This window comes from Lissotriton helveticus, chromosome 8 (genome assembly GCF_964261635.1).
Source record: "Lissotriton helveticus chromosome 8, aLisHel1.1, whole genome shotgun sequence".
NCBI lineage: Eukaryota > Metazoa > Chordata > Amphibia > Caudata > Salamandridae > Lissotriton > Lissotriton helveticus.
Genome location: NC_136069.1, coordinates 212100930 through 212122391, shown reverse-complemented (window position 1 = coordinate 212122391; position 21462 = coordinate 212100930). Strand labels below are relative to the sequence as shown.

Genomic DNA, 21462 nt, shown 5'->3' with positions numbered 1-21462 from the left:
CAATCGTGATGAGGTCAAACACTCTTGGTGGGAACCCCGTACTGCAGTTACCAATTGTGAAGGCCATGAGTGTGTGGCCGGTTGGACTAATGAGGTGTTTCATAAAGTCGTGGATTTTTCTGGTGAAAAGAGAATTGTATTTTGCCCATTTATTGACGGTTTCTTGTGTTTCTTTCTACAGTCAGTAAATCAGATTTCCTACATATTCTTGAAAAAAATGAGTTCCCAACTAGCTTTTGATTGAAAGATGTCTAAAAACGATGTGTGTGTGTGTGTGTTACCTGGGACTAATGTCTTGCACTTTGTTTCACCCCACTGAAGATGATGGACCACAAATTGTTTGGAAGTCGAGCAGAATATGAAGGCACACTAAACAAAGTACTGGGTGATTTCTCTATTGACCTGATCTGTCTTTCAGGATTCATGAGGACTTTATCAGGTCCCTTTGTCAGAAAGTGGCATGGTAAGTTAGGTTATCAGGGTTGTGTGCATGCTTACGTGCATGCTTACGTGCATGCATGCTTGGATGTACGACATTACAACGCATGCTTTTACATCGCATGCCTTAACAACGCATAGTGCTTTTGGGCGCTGGATAGGGAATTGTTTAATTTACTATTCCAACTCCAGTCCCCGTGGATATTAGGGAAGGTGTTGGATAGTAAATTAAACCTATTCCCTATCCTAGAGCGCCCCCCAGCGCAATGCGTTGTAATGGTTTGCGTTGTAAAAGTTGTGTCGTAAAGGAACTGCGTGGTAAAAGTTGCGTTGTAAAGGTTGTTCACCTGCATGCTTATGTGTAGTAAACTTTCCCTTTAATATCCTAGTGATAGGAAGAACTAAGGAGGAGCATGGCAAGACTAATAAACATTCTTGAACATTGTAGCAAAAAAATAAGAAGAGAGAAAAGTGGATTCAGGGTTACATCAATATAGTATGTAGGGCATGTAATGTCTGAAGTTAATATCTAATCCCTAAACAATCTGCTTTACCAACATAAAGTCTCATGTCTACAAAAAAGTGAGCACAGATGCCAGTTGCACATCCAACAGTACTTTGTATGTTACATCGTTACTCTCAGTGTTGATTTTCAATCTTAAACTGAGCAGAATGTCAGTTTCATCATGAAAGCAACCAGAGATAGGTGCTGATGCCTGTTGAGTCCACCTTCCGACTTTCTTTTGGCTCAAAAAATACACCTTATCCATGAAATCCCAATAAAATATTGATGTCTCCTGAACAACAGTCATGAGTTTGCAATTGAACACAAAAAATCGGACTCATGAATGTTCCACTTCACATAGTTTGTTTGTAGAGGTAGATGTCCACTTTTAATATAATCATACAAGAAGCATGTGTGGACGGTTCTCTCACTAACCATGTGAAACTGTAGTACTGTTGGGTGCGCGACTGACATTTGCACATGATCGAAGTGGGATCGATTATTTTGAAGAAGATGTACCTTGCGAGGTGATAGAGTGAAAAACTTTGCTTGTATCACTTACCTGAGGCATATTGATGCGCCCAAAACTGTCCACTGTGGACAAATAGAGTCCTTATGCTACTACCAGTGAGTACGTTGTTTTTTTCAGGGCTAGGCTGAAGTTTTAATTTGTTAAAAACTTTACAATTTCTATCATACATATGAAGAAACGGGTCAAAAACGAAGTGAAGAGTGCAGTCTACCCCTTTCCCAACACATTTCTTCACCAAAGGCTGTTCTAAAATATTCTGTAGACATGTCACAGGCTGTGAACTAGCTCAGGTACTAAAAGGCACCTTTATGATATACACTTGAGGACTTATTTATGGCATTTTGACATAGGGCAGCACAGCAAAGCACCTTGTGGCCCTCCATATACCAAAAGCAAAGGGGAGGAATGCACCCTATTTAAGCAAGACAATGCATTCCTCTCCTATCTCGCTGCGCTGTCGCCGATTCGGCAGCCTAGCACCAACGTAGGCACTGGTGCACCATGGCACAAGGGTGCCTACGTTGTATGCAGGATTGTTTTTGTACTGATGGGATACCTTCCTGCATAAAACCAATCCTAAGAGTCGTTTTCCTCTTTCTGTTTGTGCTGCAGAAATAAACATCTTTCTCCTTGTTTTGCCTCACCTCGGGAGGCGTATAGATTTGCGACGTCCCCATGTTTAGATACCTTCGTAAATCTGGGGCAGCGTCAAATTCCATGCGTGTTGCGTGGGAAAACCCACCGTAACGCCCATGGAACACCTCTTAGGCGCAGAGTAAGGAGACAAAACTATTTGCTCTGCGTCGCCTTACTCATGATTTATGAGGCCACTCAAAGCCACGCAGGGTGGCTTTGCATAGCTTCTTAATTCGAAATGAGAGCCCTGCGTCACGCATGTACCACTTTATGCGGTGCAAAAGTAATGCAGGGCTCTCATAAATAAGCCTGTGATTTATACAAAAAAAACTGAATAAATGTAATGAACATTTGTCAACCTTTTGAGACTCTAACAGAATAGGTAAGTGGGCAGGAGTCTCAAGAGGCGTTTTAAAGGATTCATGAATATTTGAACAGAATATGGACCGGAAAACAAGAGCGGTCATGTGCATACTATATACAGTTAAAGGTGAATTGGGTGTGGAAGGATTTTCGTATAACAATGTTAGACTGGTCCCTCTGAAGAACGTTTGTTGGAGGTTAGTTTCTCTAGCTCAAAGGGGTCGTGTGGTCATCTCCAAAATAGTAGACAAGTATTGGTGTTGAAATTCATACAGGAAGATATACAGTAAGGTATATTTAGTGTTGTAAGAATATTAGCTCTAAAGAACTCAACACCCAAAGGAACAGTCCTTGGAAATAGTAAGGCTGGACCACATGGGACGCTTTCGGTTAAGGTGGTACCCCATCTAAGGCCCGATCACGATATTGGGGGGTGCAGGAAGCTGGAATTAATTATTGTGACAGGAAATTTCATACTAGTAAAATGCAAAACGAGTTAAACAGGCCAGAATGGGGAATTATTTTGAAGACCTGTTTTTCCTATATCAAATGCGCCGTTTCCCCTGCAACTGGACAACTTAAAGCTTTTATTTATTATCTGCTGAGTAAGCAGTATATGGGAGTAATGGAGCAGGGCCTTGCTGGCTGCCAGAGAGTTACACAGAATTGGGGGATAATCACGAGAGGTGGGAACTGTTGGTGGTCTCATGATGGTGAATGGCATTTGAGGTGTTTACACTAGAATTGCATCAGTCTAGAAAAGAATAATGAAGAAAGTTAGACAAGTGCATAATGTCGTAATGGTGGAAGGGGGGGGGGGGGGTGTAATGTGGAGTATGCTTCATGTTGGAGAATCAAGTTGTAATTTTGGCTGGTGCTGCGTTCATCTCACCTCTATTGTTGCCGTAGATTATGGTGTAAAAAGAAGTTTCCTTCAACTTTCCTGGTTTCAACCCTTCTTGATATTGGACCTAAAGTTCTAGTTGCTGGTGGTGCAGAGGAGGATAGGGTGTGAGCGGCACAATGTGTGGCGTCCTGCATGTCCGGAGAAGCGTGGTCTGCTTTCCCTTTGATGCTTAGGGAGGTTGGGCAGGGTTTTTGTACCTGCACAGCCTCCTGCGGGTACCGGTGTTTTCAGACCAAAATGACTTCAGGAACACTCAGAATCAGGTACACCGGTATATCCACTCAGAGATACCACTCCACCTGACTCAAATCGAGCCATAAGTGATAGGAGATTGTTACCTAAACAGCTGCAAGCGGAGTTGACAAGTTTATGCACAATTACAGTTCTTAAAAGAGAAGTTTGCCCAGAAAAGCACTCCTATAGAGGAAAGCATGAACTTGTCTCCTTGAGAAAAGCATGAACATTAGCCATACAGGAGCTAAAATCGTGGTCATGTAAATTTAATAGCAGACGTCTGGTTGCCTCACACCAGTGTATGTGGATTCTGTAAAGTGACCAGGAATCCACATGCACAAGGTTAAGATGTTTTCTGAAATGTTTACAAATACCTGCTCACTCGTGTTATCCTCACACGGAAGACATTTTCAAGGAGGGTCTTCCCTTGCCACGAAGTCCTTGCTGAATTGGAAAGTTCCATGCCCTTTCCTACATTTTCCACACACCTAGACCTGGTTTAAGTTTATAAGTGGAAGGAAGAGGAGAGTAATTTTTTTGTTAATTCCTACACAGCTACGGTTATGTGGTCGCTTACTTCATTTGCATCAACCATTTTTTGGTCTCCTCCAGGACTGCAGAAAATACTGCATACTTCCAAACAATCTTCCCGCAGGACAACTTTTCATTCACCCTACCCCATCTTTGTGTATTTGGATCCAGATTTGTGAGCAGAGAATTCGATTTTTCTGTATCTCGGTCAAACTTGTGCGTCAAAATGTGTATGAATCGGGCCCCTAATGTAAACAATGGCCTTGCTAATATTCTAAATGACCTTGAAGTAAGATCATAGTGCAATCAACAAACATGCAGTTAAAGTCTATGGTTTTGTGGGATAACACTGCTCATAAAACTGATTATGGCAGTTACTGGAATTATTTTTGTTTCTTTTGTCCACTACCCTTTTTAGATAGAGCTTTTAAAATATTACCACTACATGCTGGTTGCTTTGTTGCGATGCTGGATAAACCTGTTCCCCTTTCTCAGACCATTGGATTCTAACTCGGACCTTACTGCCCGCCGCCCAATTCTGCCCATTTTCTCAGTCATTGACTGAAATCACACTTTTCTTACCTGATGCTATACCAGTATGTAAGCAGATCCAACCTTTATCCTTCTAATTAAAGTATTGTACCCTCGCTATTATTAATATGTACTGAATATTAGTCTGATTTCGTTGTACCGTGTGTGAAATGCTTTCACATAAAAACAATAAACTAAACTTGATCATAATCTGTATTCTAATGCATTTTCTTTTTTAGGGAAGATACTGAATATTCATCCATCGCTGTTGCCCTCGTTCAAAGGAGCGGATGCCAAGAAGCAGGCGCTGCAGGCGGGAGTGCGGGTCACGGGTTGCACTGTACATTTCTTACTCGTGAGTAGCTATTTGCCAAATTGTAAATATTTTCAATATCATAACCAAATATCAGAGCATAGCTTTCCATTAATCCGCTGGTCAGGTACGACTGAACCAAAACAAACAATTCTGCGCTAATACATATAATTTTATTTCACTATGTTGTGGCTTTGAAGCCAAATTGCCCTGTATGGCTATAACTCAGAATAATAATTTTGTTTAAACACGGATTACCATCTCCTATGAATGAAATCTTACCCAAAAACTTCTGCTTGACTCAGAACGTATCTCTGCAAAAAGTCACGGCTTTAAAGTATGGGATCAAATCTTTGTGGCGAGAAACACATTACTGAGATTACAGGAGAGGTAATATGAACCAATATATTTGAGTCTTCTAATTTTTATCGGTGAATGAGGAGGGAACTTCATAAGTAGCCTGAAGAAGAGGATTTGAGAAGCTACTATCATACAATGACTGACGTTTGGCTGTTTCCAGGTAATAGAGTTCTGGCAGATAGATATTAGTGTAAATTTGTACATGGCATTTCTAAATTGCGATGATAGTAAAAAGGCAGCAAACTTTATTTCGGTCACAGAGGACCATAAAAGTGCGAATAAAATACATACATAACACACGATAAAAGGATTAAATATCTTATGTACAATACAAAATTGGTCCAAATCATCATAGTACACATTATTCACAAAGTTAAAACTATGAAGTAATCCATCACATCATAAAAGCAGATTAAATATTGGATAGTTTTCGAATCATTACAATTAGTATAGTATCCTGTTATCAGTTAAATCATTAAAAAAAAAAAACCTACGTCTGTGCCACATACCATTTAAAAAACGCGAAACAGCAAAGATGATGGGGGAGGGCGGGTGGGGGGGGGGGGGTGCCATACTTTTGAACTCTAAAGGCTGGAGCACATTGTCTGAAACCTAAGTTTCTGCAAATTGGTATCAACCACCTTTTCCGTGTGGCCTGATAAGCCGGGCAAAAAAAAAGACATGGATTTCATCTTCAATGTTGTATTTACATGCTTGGCACTCAGTATTCTCAATACTGTCCCATTTACTGGTAAATGCCCTAAGCGGAAGAGTGCCGATCCTAAATTGAGCAACTATCGTCCCCAGCGAATGGGCCTTCGCTAAGTTCCCCCCACCCCTGTCATGATTTGACCCCATGTCCCCTGGGTCCCTATCCTGGGCCCTTTCTGTTAAGGATGGAACTGGAACACAACCAATAGCCTCCTGTACTGCTAGAGGCGAAGCTCCATGCAGTGTACCCACGTTTTTACACGCCCTACCCCGCCTCTCATTGGTCCTTATTACCTCCCTTGCACACACGCCCCCCTGGTGACAAGTTGTGAAAATATGGCAATCATTTGCATCCGAGCCATCTCTAACTACTGGCGGGCCCTGGTCATCGGCAGGGGGAAGTAAGGGCAGGCAGCTCCTCGGCCTTCAATCTATTTGGTCTAAAATGCTGAATCTATTATTTTGGGAAAACATAGCCAGTAGAGGGGTGTGGGTGTTGGCTCTCTTCCAGTTTGCAAACCCAGCCTGAACACTAGGACCAAAAGTATCCTGGCACCCCCAAAACTGACCTCCTCTGTTAAAACTAGAATCAGTGTGGGTAGCAGGGTAAAAATAGGTTAGGGGCAGGGATTGAATTTGCGTATCAGAACGTACCGGATCCCAGTTACAGATATGTTCAGCAGCCCGTCTGTTCCTAAAGTTAATTATAACACAGTCTGCCATAATGTTTTTTTTCCGTGGCCCTACCCATTCCACTTGTCTAGCAAACAAAATTTCGCCAGATACCATATTGGGAAGTGGCATATTGTAGTTAAGCCAATGGAGGCAATTATTTTTAAGCTCCGTGTAAACCTCCCTTTTTCCCTGGCTCAAAACTGGGACCCCCGCAAGCACCACCACATACGGTATAGACTCGGGAGGAAGATCTATACATGGTAGTCCTTTTGTTAATACATCACAGGGCATATTACTGTTTGCTTGGGGTTGTTGGTTCTCAGTCCCGCTGCCACCCCAGTCTCCACTCTTTTACTCATTACTATGTTATTGATCGCAGCAGTGTCACTGGATTGGAGTAGGGGTCATTAAATACTACATCGGGGGGAGTTAAATCAACTATATTGTTTGTGGTAGACGGGGCAGGATGGTGGCCATCTTCGTTGGTTGGCCTTGACAGCCTCTCTTGGTTTCCAATTGGCCCTTTGTCCCGTGTTCCATCCTGTGCCTGGGCAGGAGCAAACAATAATTCAAGGCACGTAAGTCTGTTTTCTTTCGTATTGAGTCTATCGTAGATAGGGAGACATGTCTTAGTAAAAATGTGTTCCAATTTGGTCCAAAAGTCTAATCCCAACTCAGTAGGGCACACAGCACTAAGGCTCGTTGTAGGTGTAGTCACTTTGGTAATGGGCTGGCATATGGCAGGTCTATTTGGAGTTCTTGACATTGAACTCTCCCCCACATTATTGCGTTTCTGAATTTTCGCTTTCCTGCTTTTCAAAGGGGCTCCCCCACGCTTTCTTTTAGGAATTAGATCTACTGCAGGTTGTATAGCCCCCACTTTAGAACTATATGCAGATCGCGTTTTCAATCTTGGCGTCGATGGTCCGGAATGCTCATAGTTGTGGTTAGAAACACTTCGAGTAACTGGTATAACATCCGTACTAGCAGAGGAAACGGGCGAACCTCCAGCGGCTTGTAGTGGCTGGTTCCCCTCGCCATTGCCACCTGGCGAGGTAGTTTCTATAACTTGTTGGTGGTTTGGCGACGGTACCTGGGCCAGCCTACCCATAGACGTCCGTTTATCAAAGGCAGGGTCCAAGGATAACCTCCTTTCGGTCAATTCTATTTCGTAGGCCAACACGGAAGATGCTCTCCTGAGAAATTGGTTCAAAGTGCCCACTATTGACCCGCCGGTGATGGACTTCCTGCCCTTCCCTGCCTTAGAAGTAGTCATTACAGGAGGAAGTTAAAAGACAGCTATTCCTTTAATCACTTGCAGTAATTAGTGCAATAGAGATCTGTAAGAAATGGCGGTCTGCTATTCATGCACTAACCTTTGTTTGCAGATATAAGAGGGGGGCCCGTCCCGTCCTCAACCATTCTCGAACGGGCTCCAAGGGGCCTGCCCTTGGCCCGGGCTTTGCCCGGCGCGCTTTCCGCGAAGCGGAGGCCGCGAGCAGTTATGTAGCGGCGGGAGGAGCACAGCTGTTGGCAATAGCGGGGCTGCTGGTCCTTGTAGTCCCGCTGTGAGCTCCCCAGTGGTGGCTAGTACAGGCAAAGATCCAAAGACTGTGATGCAGTGTTCTTTGAAGAGGCTATTCTGCAACTCTTTCTTAAATTGGAGCACATTGTGGTGGCCCTGATAGATACAGGGAGGTTGTTCCAGATCCTTGGTGCTTAGATGGACAAGGCCAGTTGTCTTGTTTTTTTGGGGGGGGGTTTCCTGCCCCCTTTTTAGGGTCGAGCATGTGCTAGCGCATATGTCTCACTTGCAAGACAGTGTTGTTAACAAAAAAAGGACCTACCATTGTTGGATTGGGTGGCACTTCTTCACAGCCTCGTAATTTGTCAAGCCAGGCCTAACAATTTCCATTCCTCTCTGGGTAGCAGGAATCAAGCACCGATTGATCCAGCTTAATCAGTGCCCATCCGCGGTGCCAGACATGATTGAGGTACTATAACTGTTTAGTGCTCTGCAAACAGAAGGCGTATAACTGGCAAAAACATGCCTAGTAGGACAAACAAAATTGCAAAGATTTATTTTCTGTAGTTAACTTTCTTTTATTTTGCCAAGTGTTCTTTTCTCACTTTGTACTCCTGTTTTCTTTTGTTTTTGCCCGTGGGTGCTGTTCTCAAAAAAGGAGGTTTCTTTTATTGTAAAGCAACACGGTTTCTTTTTTTTAATGTGTTACTTCTTAAATGATGCTTTAACACAATTGTGCAGTACACCACAATCCACCCCACTCTAATCTGCTCCCGTTCAATCCGCGCCAGTCTACCCCACCCCAGACCAATTTAGTTCTCCCCACTCCAATCCAAACCACTCACCCCCTCCAATCCACCACACTCCGATCCTCCCAACCCGCCCCGCTCCAATCCAAAACAATCTGCCTCACTTCACTGCAAAACAATCTGACCCACACCATAGCAAAACAGTCTGCCCCGCTCCAATCCACCTCACCCCACCTACTCCATCCCAATTCACCTCACTCCAATCCACCACAATCCATCCCACACCAATCCCATCTACCTCACTCCAAACCATCTCACCGAAAATACATTACATCCCACTCCCTCCCCATTTCACCCCAATCCAAAACAATCTGCCCCACTCAATCCAAAACAATTTGCCAGGCTCCAATCCAAAACGGTCTCCCTCGTTCCAATGCAAAAAAGTCTGCCCCGCTCCCATGCACAGTCTACCCCATTATAATACAACCTACTACAATTGGCCCCACTCAAATCCAAAACAATCTCACCACTTGTATCTTCTCCACTCTAATTTGCCCCACTCCAATTCGCCCCAATCTGCCCTCACTCCAATACAAAACAATCTCCTCCACTCCAATCTAAAACAATCCATTCCTCTCCAATCCAATCCCTCACCCGAATCCACCCACTCCATCCCAATTCACCTCACTGCAATCCACCACAATCCGCCCCACACCAATCCAATCTACCTCACTGAAAATACAATCCATCCAACTCCCTCCCAATTTCACCCCAATCCAAAACCATTTGCCACAGTCTGCCCCGCTCCGATGCAAAACAGTCTGCCCCATTCTAAGACAACTTACTCCAAACGGCCCCACTCCAATCCAAAACAACCTCACCACTTCTATCTTCCCCACTCTAATTTGCCCCAATCTGCCCCCACTCCAATCCAAATCAATCAGCTCCACTCCAATCTAAAACAATCCGCCCCACTCCAATTCATCTCACTGCAATCCACAACAATCCACCCCACACCAATCCAATCTACCACACTCCAATCCACCTTACCCAAATTCAATCCATCGCAATGCCTCCCCTTTTCACCCCAATCCAAAACAATCAGCCCCACTCCAATCCAAAACAATTTGCCCCACTCAATCCAAAACAATTTGCCCCACTCCAATCCAAAACAATCTGCCTCACTCCAATCCAAAACAATCTGCCCCACTCCAATCCAAAACAATTTGCCCCACTCCAATCCAAAACAATCTGTCCCACTCTAATGCAAAACAATCTGCCCCACTCCAATCCAATAGTCTAGCCCACTCCAATCCAATACAGCCTGCCCCACTCCAATCCAATCCAATCTGCCCCACTCCAATCCAAACAAATCCAGCCAAATCAAATCTACCCCACTTCAAACCACCCCATTCTAATCCAATCCACCCTACTCCGTTCACCCCACCCAACCCCTCCCCAGTTCAGTCCACCGCACCCAATCAATCCATCCAGCCCACCACACTCCAATCCACCCCCTCAAATTCACTTAACTCTAAACCACCCTACGCTAATCCAATCCACACCAAATTAATCTAATCCACCCCACTCCAATACACCCTACTCCACTCAATCCAACCCACTCTACCCCAATCCAACCCACCCCACTATCTCAGTCCGTCCAAACCACTCCACTCTATTCCACCCCAAGCCACTCTACGACACTCTCTACTACTGATCTCTACTCCCCTCTTCTCAACCCTAAGACACTGTACTCCCCCCTATTCCACTCTACAACACTCTACTTCAACATATCCAGTCCATGACACTCTACTCCCCACCCCACTCCACTCTAGGACAATCCACACCACTGACATTAAGCAATGCTGAACTGCAGCGACACTGGTGTACAGCATGGAAATAACGCATTGCCAAAGCCAATAGCTCTTGTATAGGCAAGACCTATTGGCTTTGCCAGTACTTGTTTTCACTTCTTAGTCTGCATTATGATGGTGTCCTGGCTGCGGGTGTGGTGAGAAACACGAGATGGTGAGCTTGCTACCAGATAAGCGGGAATGCTGGCTACGATTTGTCGACAGGACGTTTGTAAAAGAAGGCTTTTGAGGTTGGCCCGCATATGATCAAGGTGGTACATATCTGGCTAATCTCAACTGCTAAGTGCACAAATGTGTTTCCTGAATAACTGGTTGGCATCAAAAGCATAATTGAACATTACAGAGCGGCCTATTTCTCTCTTTTCGTCTATCTTTTTGTTCCCACCCTGCACTTCATTCAAACTGATGTGATATCAAAATTGTGTTCTCAGAGTGAATCAAATACCGAAGCTATCATACTTCAAGAAGCCGTACCAGTGGAAGTCACCGACACAGAAGAGAGCTTTCTGGAGCGAGTGAACGCTGCGGAGCAGAGAGCCCTCCCTGCCGCCTTGCAGCTGGTGGCCAGTGGAGCAGTCCATCTAGGGCAGGACGGCAAGGTGTGCTGGAGAGAACTAGACTGACCCTCTGCTCCAATCTGACAGTATGCCTTCGGGCTCATCCCATGCACTTCTTCAGGAGTAAAGTTCTGTAGATCAAGAAATGTTTTTTTTTGGTTTTTTCACAGTGGTATGTCCCTGCTGGGGTTTCTTATTCCTCTGCATGCGAAACGTGCACCCAACAGCACTCCGACAATAATAAACATAATAGTAGTCGAAAGAAATCCGTCATTTTGTGTTTTCATACAAGTGCGCAAATATTTATAAGAAAAGATTAGATTTCAGGTACAATAGTGGTGCCTTCAGAGACCTGAAATGCTGCAGGTTTCTTTCTGTTAGATTACCCTACACCCTCCTGATTCAGCTATTCCTATGAGAATGTATATTACATGTTTCAGACTTTCAGTATCAGAGTGGAGGTTTCTCTATAGAGACTAGTTGTGACATTTTCCTGGCAGCGGTTAGCATTCTAGCATTATGAGCACAATATGCTGCTACTGCGCTGTGCGGAATAGCTGTGTGCTGATTGGGCGGCTAGTCAGTCATGCGTGTGGGCCAGGTTTTCATTCCAGCCATAGTCAGAGGGAAGAGGAGGTGTCGTGAGAATAATGAGCGCCAGGATATCCGGGGATTCAGTTCCGGCACATCCAGATCTGCGAGTTGATGATTAAAAACATAAGCCAACAGGTCTGGACTTGGCAAACTTGTACAATGGACATTCATTTTTTTAATCTTTTTATTGCAAGCATACCTTCCAAAAGAAAAACAACACATGCATGCCACACACAGCTTATACATTGAGGTCATATGTTTGCAATGAATATTTGAAATTTCAAAAAGAACCTTCAAATATGGTTTCAATGGATCAGTGCAGGTGTTTCCTAGCAAATAAGATATAAGCATAGATACAAGCATAGAAACGCTTTTTAGTTTTAATTCACATTACAGGAAATATAACTCCTATTGGCTCAAACAGAATGCTCTATTTGCTTTGAAGTACTGTAACCTGAAGACAGAATTCAAACAAACGGCTGTGTAATTTTTTTTTTTTTTTTTAAGGATAAGAATGGAAAGAAAAGGCATTGGCAGAGGAATATAAAATGCATGCACTTTCCTCACTGACTAGTCCATGTGCTAGAGCAGATGAGAAACATTATCTTTCATATTTACGAAAAGCTACTTCTTGAAAGATGGCATTACCCTTCTGCCTCCCTAACTGAAAAAAAGTCAGTGAGAAGGTGAACCAACCCGTTTAAGGGCTTCAGTTTCTCAAGGGGTACCAGGCAAAGGGGTTTTGTGGCCGTCAAATTGCAATGGCATCCTAATAGTCAGTCGGATAGGTGGTATGGAGATCCAGCACCCAGTTCCCATGAAAACTAGTCCAGAAGTGTATTATAACACTCAGAAGGCCCACATTGTCTATTTCTGTGTGCAATATATAATTTTGGGGGGATTGACTTCGCAACCTAAATATCCACTCCCTGCACCTTTCGTCAGAGTTTCCATAGATCTTATGTTTTCTAGGCCTGCATCATACTAGAAAACATTAATATGCATCACTGTACAATAAGACTGAAGCTGCACTTGATTGGTAAAACCCAGCAAGGATGAACAAGTCTTAGATAATATGGCTTGAAGTTTCAGGCTGGACTGTGCGCAGGATTAGAAATTTGTATATGACTAGTCCCTGTCTATAGTGACAGAGTGAGCATTACGATGGACAGGAATGCAACCCCAACTAATCCCGGTGGCTAGGATTAATTTAAGAAACCTCCATCACCTTTTGTTGTTTCTCAGTAACACACCCTAACTATTCTCAGAACTGCACTAATAAGGACTCTCAAAATCCCATGCTATGCTCGCCATAGCTCAGATGCACGATAAGTCATTGATTCTACCACGTCTGGTTCTCATTCAGCCCACACGATTATAATGTTCATAGTTATCACCTTTAAGTCCTTTGTCTACCTAACTTGCTGCCCTCATACAGTGCTGATATGATGAATCAACGTCTTAGCGTTAACAGGATTCTTTCTGCAGTTCTGTCGGAGCAAGGAACGCTCCAAAGCGCCACAGTCCATCGCATAGGCCTTCTGGGCAGGTGAGAGGTGGAAGCATTGTACTGCACCACTAGCATGACTAGAATGTTTAATTCCATATGAATTGATGGCATGTTCAGACTCGCTGGGCTGACCCACCAATAGAAGATTGGTCTTTAAGGATCTTTACTGGCCATTTGGTCAGATCAGTCAAAAGCAGCTGCGGTGCCTGTATACAGCGGAGGACTAATCTCCAGCATCCCCAATCGGTGAACGTGGCACCAGCAATGAGGTCCAAGCACCAACAAAAATCAATGCAAAGAACCTTTATGAGCATTTTCAGTAATTTATTATTTATGTTTATAAAATGACTCTTTATTAAAAGCGTAGCATTAAAAACACACATAAAAGAGGTCTCTTTGTGCCGACCAGAATCCTACAAACTGTCCTGGTAAAATTGGCCAAATAAGAGTCAAGTATCTAATGTATCCAAGTGTATAAGCTTCTGCACAAACCAGGAAAGTGGTGCTAAAGGACCCAGGTTCACGTCTTCAACCCACCCTGGACTACGCCTTCCCCTCAAGCTGGTAACATTTTCAATTAACCCAGGGCCATTTCATTGTCTACACACTCCATCGATTCTCCGGCAACACATATCTTTTCTTCTTATGCTGTAGTTTGTAGATAGACCGCTAAGAAACATTTCTCAAAACTCACAGCCGACAGGCTTCTACGATTGTGGATGGGTGGAAGCTTTGTGTAGACATCAAGGTAAGCAACAGCCGCTATCATCTTCTTTAGCGCTTCACGAAATCTCAAAGGAATGGATTGAACTCCATGCATCGTAGGGTTTTGACCTGATTATATACATATTACAACTATCTATGTCACTAAATACAACTTTGTTAAAGTTTATTAGACTTTCATATGGAAAATCTAACTCTATGGCTGACAGAACATAATGAGACACCCAAATATCTATCTTGGTAAATATGCAGTTAACAAGCTAAAAAATATAAAGCGATTACCAACGCAAGTACAATAGAAGCATCAGGCTCCCACTAAATACACAGGACAATGACTGAAAGCTTATCAAAATCGTTTATTGCAAAGGTAGAGCACTGTTTGGTCACACAATATGAAAGATATTTGAAACATGATAAAAAGGTGGACTAATGGACAACTAACACTGTGCAGCTTTATAAAAGCCAAGGGCAATCCGATCCTCATTGAACAATGGTTTGCGCGACTGACACAATGTTCATGACTGAAAACAAAAACTACCTGATTTTAGATCGTGCCACCTGTCTTTAACGCAAATATTCCACTACTGCATGAATTATCATAAATGTTCTTCCGAAATATTTGGTTACTGCGCATTCCCTGTGGAGCAGGGTCACTCGACAGACACATTTTCAACTAGTAGGAAATATTCTCATCACTTCAATCTGCTGGGTAAGATTAAAGCTCACAATCCTTCTACAGAGGCAGCCTACAACTTGAATTGAAGTTTTGAAGGTGCAATTTCTAAAGGAAAGGAGAACAGATCACAAAAACAGATTATCTTGACCATTCTGATGCAAGTCTACTGCCAACCGAGCCTTTTCTTGACCTTTAATAACCACAACATGTTAAGAGATATGCTGATTAAACCGGTTGGTTTGGTTTATCCTTCTTCCAACAGATTTTTCCATCTTCTCCCAACTGCACGGCTCCGCTGGCTACCAGCTCCAATGCGGCAGGGAAGGCGCGATGCTCAGCCTTTTTCACTCTTTCAGACAAGGTCTCTTCGGTATCCCCCAATTCTACCGGGACTGCCTCTTGGAAGACTATTGCTCCAGCATCAACTTCTTCCTGAAATTGAAAAAATAAATCAGCTTCTGGAAATAAACTGGAACATACAAAAAATACTGTACAGGTAAGTGACAAGGAACCCAAGTCGTGGCCAAAAACATACTCAATTCTTCTAGAAGACCTCCCTTCTTGTTGTTGGAGCATTGCAGCTTTCACAGAATGCCTTATGTATTAAGGGTGATGTTTGGGTGAGTAACTGGTCAGATACCAACAGAAAATCTTTATTCTAAAAAAAAAAAAAAATAATAATAACTACCTTGGCATGGAGCGGTCACTACCATCATAATACGATTCTTAAACTACCATCCCTTGCATTAATCCAACACCAGCTGCAAATACAGGAACAGATGCTGGTAATAATCCATATCTTCATGGCCAGATCTCGACTGTGCTGCAACTAATTTGTATTAAACTTGGGTTTTATGCTCACATCTTTGGAATGGATGGAAATCAACTGTAGCACAAAAGTGATTTTGAATCTGAGATACTCATGTATCTGCATCAATATTCTTAGAGGCTAACTTTGAGGATGGCATAAACGTTGGCAGCTATAAAGTCACGGGTATGCTGGTTTTACATTCAGGATAGCAACAACATCCAAGTCAGCGGGTGATGAATTGGCAGTGGGGTACCACCAACCAAGGCACCAAAAACCAGGTGCACATTTTGTGGCAACAGATCCTGATAGTAGTCGATTAGGAACGACTGTCACAGCTCTACTTAGTGAGGCCAAAGGCGCATGTACATAAATTGTTAGACAGCAGTGGTATAACAGGAAAGTTTAGCGGGGCGGAAAATGCAACACTGGAGGGTATGTTGTATTAAGAGGAAGATAAAGTCAAGATTACAGAGCTTCACACCTTGGAGGGGTGTATAGGCATTTGTAAATGTATAGGCATTTATATAGCGCACTACTTACCCGTAGGGTCCCAAGGCGCTTCGACCGCTGCGAAACCCTTCCTGGCTTCCCTGAGAGATGGTCCCTTAATGGGTATCTCCAGGGTGAGACCAGGCATCCCCGGCGGTCTGGTGGGGCCGTTAGTGAAGATGAGGCAAGCTAATGCCCAGAGTTGCCGAGTGTGAACGCTGATCAGAGTGGGCACCGAGGCGAGAGAATTATCGAGTCCGCTGACCCTGGTCCAGAAACCTGCCGCGCCGGGAATCGAACCCTGGTCCCGGGCCGTCCTCTGCTCTCGGGTCTGCCGCCTCTAACCAGTGAGCCACACTACTTCTATACTACTAATATGTATTTAAGAAAATGTTACTTCACTTTATTAACAATATTTATGGCGGATATAGATCTTTCTGCAGCTTCTCATGCTAACAAATGCTCTCGGCCATCAGACTCCTGTGGTACAGTGAGCTCAGGACTTGAGAATTCCTGTTGCCCAATCAATCTACTGGTGAGGATTAAATAGGCGGAAACCCATCTGGTGTTGCTTGTATTCCGATCTGGAGGGGACTTCGTCTGCCACATCGGGTTGGAATGCATCTACTGGCCTAGGACCAAGACTGATTTGCATTTGGCGGTCTCTGTATACAGTGGCAAGATGGGCAAAAATGCAATTCACTGGGACGCGACCCTAGCAATTGCCAGGGGTGGATACTAATTTAAGCATTTCACTCATCTTTTTGTTTTCCTCATTAAGAAAGTGAACACGACATTCAAATCCCAGCGAGAAACCAGAAAGAGTGGGTGGAAACATTTATAGCAAACCTTTCAGAAAACATGCCACTAAAGGTGATCTAAACAGCAATGGCTGGTTAGGGAGATGTGAAAACCCAAAGGTCAGCCAGGTAGCTCTTGACTACATCCACTAACGACGACTCTTGCTGTGCAACAGGCAGTGCGCAAAATGCAGACGGTCACAAAGATGTGATCTAGAGTGATTGAAACATGACACACCCGATTATGCAAACCTGTTCCAGCAACATGAACAAACTGATTTCATAGGTTTTCCAGTGTCATGGTGAAGTCTGCAACTTCATCAGGGAGGCAAAAAAGAGGACTCAAGCTGGCACCACTCAATCACCACGAATGCAGCCACTGCAGGTGGGGATTGGTGTGGCGAATTGGACCATGGTGCTGTGAGAGAAGGTCTCCCCGATGTGGGAGAGGCAGACAATGCGGAGTGCCAAAAGGTCTGTATACCAAATCCTACTTTATCTATCTGGGAGGACGAGAATCAGCTGCGGCTAGATCTTGGAATCAGTCAGAGGTCTTGGAATCATCTTCCGAATATCGATGAACCTCTGAGAAGGAATTTTTTCATGCAGAGGTCAGAACAGGTTACATCTGCTGATGATGAAGTTGACCTTGAAATCCCCAGTCCTGAAAGTTGTAGTAAATCTGCTGAGGTGCTGAAACCATTGCAGTAGTGGTCTCTGCTGGGATTGATGAGCTCTCCACAAGGCGAGGTCCACTTCTGGAAGGTATTCCGACAGACGATTTATGCAGTTGCAAAGAGTCCAGTGCCGGGTATCTTGCAGTAGTGCTGAGAGTGGGTGTCGTCCTGCTTCTGGAAGCAATACATGTAGTCATGTTATCTGCTTTGATCAGGAATACTTTACCCTGAAGGAAGGCCTTGAGAGCAGGGCATATGGCTAGCTGTTCCAGGTCGTTGATATTCTGCCCCTGGTTATTAGGGGCGCACACCCCCTGTGTTGTCATATGGCCGAGATGTGGCCCCAGCTGGCATAGGAAGTGTCCATGGTAATTGTGACTTGTGGAACAGTGTTTAAGAAACACCTGTGCCTCCACAGGTTGTGACTGTTCCACCAATGCAGAAAGCCCCAGAGGTGAAGTGGCATTCTTTCTAGGACTCTTCTGTGGAGCGACTGGACATCTTCCTCTAAAAGGCTGAGATGTTCTCTGCTAAAGGTATTATGCAGTATGGGATGTTGGGAGGGATTGTGGGAATTCTAGGTAGTAACCGTGGCACACTACAGCGAGTACCCATTGATCTGATTCCTCCCAGCGAGCCAGCCCACAGGTAACGTGTGTTCAGTGGGGTGGGGGGTTTGGAGAGATGCACCAAGTCAATGCTTTGAGGTGGGGGACACTTTGTCTGAGCCACCCCACCACCTGCCTATGTTGTTTTTGCCCCTGTAGGCACCCCTGGTGTACCCTCTGACCGCTTGCTAATGGAAAGGCTTCAGTTGCCTCTGGTATGAATAGGTGGGATCAGGGGAGGTGGACTTGCTGCTTCCTCGAGGATGGTGCTTCTGAAATGAGTCTTTGGACACCGGGGCGTGAAGTACCCATCAGTTGGCGATATAGGTGTCCCCCTTTATCTTTCCCAGAATATTATCAACAGTGTTCCTCATCAATGGCCACGTTTATGAGATTCTGTTGGACCGCCGACTTAAACCCAGCGATTTGGAAGCAGGCCTGGTGTCTAATGAGGACGCTGTGTCTGTCACCTAAAGCTTGCAACAGATGGCGGCATTGGAGATGGTGCAGCGCTTGGAAACTATCTCCTTCCGCCTCTTTCTAAACTCTTCAGGGACACCTTTGACCAACTCCTGCATGTGTTTCCACTGGGCCCCATCATAATGGGAGAGGAATTTCACAGAGTTGGCTATGCAACAGTGGGTAACAGCCCCTAAAGTCAGTCTCTTCATCCACCTTTGTGCTCTCATTAGGCAGATGGGTGTCACCTGCGGATTTAGTAGAAGCCTACTTGCGGTAGGTGTGCACGACCAGGTAGTCGGGCAAGACGTGGCCGTGATGTACACAGTCTTAGGGGGAGGGTTATATGCTTCTTCTCTACAATTGATGCTACTAACCTGACCTTAATGGGTTCCCTAAATGTCTCTGGGGAAGACTTGAGCACACTGTTTAACATGGTCAGACATTGTACTGTCCTCTCAGACTTGGACAACACCTCCATGAGGAAATAGTCTTACTCATGGAGGATGTGCAGGTCTGCCTTGTCTAAAGTTGCTGCCTACTGGACGACCTCATTGTATAACGTGGTTATCATCTGGGGGAGATGCCATAAAGGGATAATAAAAACGATGTGTTGGGATGCGGCCTAAGCAATTGCCAGGGGCTGAGATTAAGTCAATCCATTACCATGTTCTTTTTGCATTTGCTGCCCTGAGTGCGCCGGGTATGCCCAGACGTGGGTCCTGGGCTCACTGTGCCACTAGAACCAAGTTATACCTGGCTGAAGAGCCCTAACTAGGGAGACGTCCTAGATGGTTTGTGCTCTTGTTCAGGAAGGACCTGGCCAAGCAGTTCGGGCTGGACTGTTCCCATGAGGAGAAGGGTTAAGATTGATTGGCATACCGCAGGGTCCAAACTGAGGTGGCATGGTGGGCAAAAAACAATTGATTGGGATGCAACCAGAGGAATTGAAAGTGGCTGAGATCAATTCAAGCATTTCATCCATCACATTGTTGTTTTTGCATTTGCTGATGGGGTAATGGATAGGGTATGGGGTGGACTACAAATTGCACCAGTCAAATGACACCATCTGCAGATGTGTGGATCTGACAAACACATCTTTTGACAGGGCTTAAACCCTGAAACTTTCGGAGAAAAACTTTGGCTTAGTCGTTGACTAAGTGAAATAATTTATTTGGTGGACAACCAAGACCTCCAGATTGCATTGATGAGATGCTAAAAAATAGGAATGGATGTTATCACAGCATGCAGGTTGGTGTCGTGTTATCTGGTGGGTGGAGACGCATCTGAAACAGCATGATGCCACCTCGAGGGACTTGGGAGTTACTGCTGAGGAAATGTTTTCCGGACCAGTCGGATGCCTAGAAAGATATGCATAAGGTGAGGAATCTGTAAGAAGCCCCAGTCAGATTTAGCCTCACACCCAGCACCCTCCTTTCCCAAAGATTTTAAAGGTTCGATAGCAGGAAAAGAATGTGATGGTGGTCTAAACCGAATTTCTGCCATGATACAAGAAATAAGGTAGAATATCACGCGGAGGAGTTGACCTGTGAAGTGGAGGATGGAAACACCTTGAAAAGCAGTAACTTCTTGTGTTCAAGTGTTTGTTTTCACCATGGTGTATCTAATCTCCAATGTGGCAGTCCGAGATCGGCGTTTTCTCAAATCACTTCTGCGGCACCAGTGGCCAGTGAGTACTCTCTATCTGAGGACGATGGAAGAACCAGCTGATGTGGTGTTATTTTCGGTGCCGTGGCTATATGTGCCGGAACCGAAGTCAGCCACTTAAACAGGACCAGCTGCATAAACGGCAAGAAGGGCACTTAGTCCTATGACACAGGTACACCTCTCAAAGAGTAGGCCAGAGGACGCATGGGGCCTGCAGGTGCACCAGATGGTACCATGGCTCTGTTGAAAATGGTAAAAGTAGCATTCAGAAACTTGTTTGGATCCGTGCCCGTGTTGTGAAAAGAGGATACATGCTATCACCCTGGGTCTGAAAAAATGACACTGTAGGAATTATTATAGCGGATGGAGTCAGAGCTGGAGATGGAGTCGCAGGCACTGGAGCCACTGTCGTGTGACATCTCTGTGATCTTTGCCAGACTGTGGTTGAGGGGTCACCGACGTCGGTGACTTGTCTTTGAAGGACTGATGACGGGATTCATGGTGGCGCTTCAGAATTTTTTTCTTGGAAGGTTTGGACAAGTGTGGAGACTGTGATCTTCATCTTGGGTGGGATCCTGCACTCCAGGGACATATTAAGGATTTTGGGGACCCTGGGCCAAACCTATTTTGGATGCCCCTTTTGGGAAGTAGGTTTGAATTTATGATTCAATTTCAGCTCTTTCATGCTGTCTTTGGCAAGGTCACTGACAGGCACACTCGGCCAGATTCTAAATGTGTTAACATCTAATATTCAGGGATAGTGATGTGTGTTTTTAATATTGTAACACAGCAGCAGTTCACTAATATTAATGCAAATACTCTCTCTGACCCCCCTCCCATTTCTCATCTATAAGGTCCAGTTTTGATCTAAAAGAGACTTCTTTGTATTTATGTTGCATGAAACAAACACATTTCTTTGCAAAATGTTTGTATAAGCCTCTCACATATCGCCCACAATAAAAATCACTTAAAGGAAAAACAGTATTTAAAACATGCTGTTTGAGAA

The 21462-nt window shown here is 44.4% G+C and overlaps 2 protein-coding genes across 2 annotated transcripts in view; one reads left to right on the top strand and one right to left on the bottom strand.

The window, feature by feature from the left end:
* LOC144773723 (trifunctional purine biosynthetic protein adenosine-3-like) overlaps positions 1 to 11620 on the top strand; it is a 219052-nt gene extending 207432 nt beyond the window's left edge. The window contains 3 exon segments of the mRNA XM_078658864.1: positions 322 to 463; positions 4917 to 5032; positions 11316 to 11620. Of these exon segments, the coding sequence (XP_078514990.1) occupies positions 322 to 463; positions 4917 to 5032; positions 11316 to 11507 (450 nt within the window). The 3' untranslated portion in view covers positions 11508 to 11620.
* A 2984-nt stretch (positions 11621 to 14604) lies between these two features.
* GART (phosphoribosylglycinamide formyltransferase, phosphoribosylglycinamide synthetase, phosphoribosylaminoimidazole synthetase) overlaps positions 14605 to 21462 on the bottom strand; it is a 257909-nt gene continuing 251051 nt past the window's right edge. Inside the window, exon 22 of the mRNA XM_078656950.1 lies at positions 14605 to 15376. Within this exon, the coding sequence (XP_078513076.1) occupies positions 15170 to 15376 (207 nt within the window). The 3' untranslated portion in view covers positions 14605 to 15169. The remainder of the gene's footprint in view (positions 15377 to 21462) is intronic.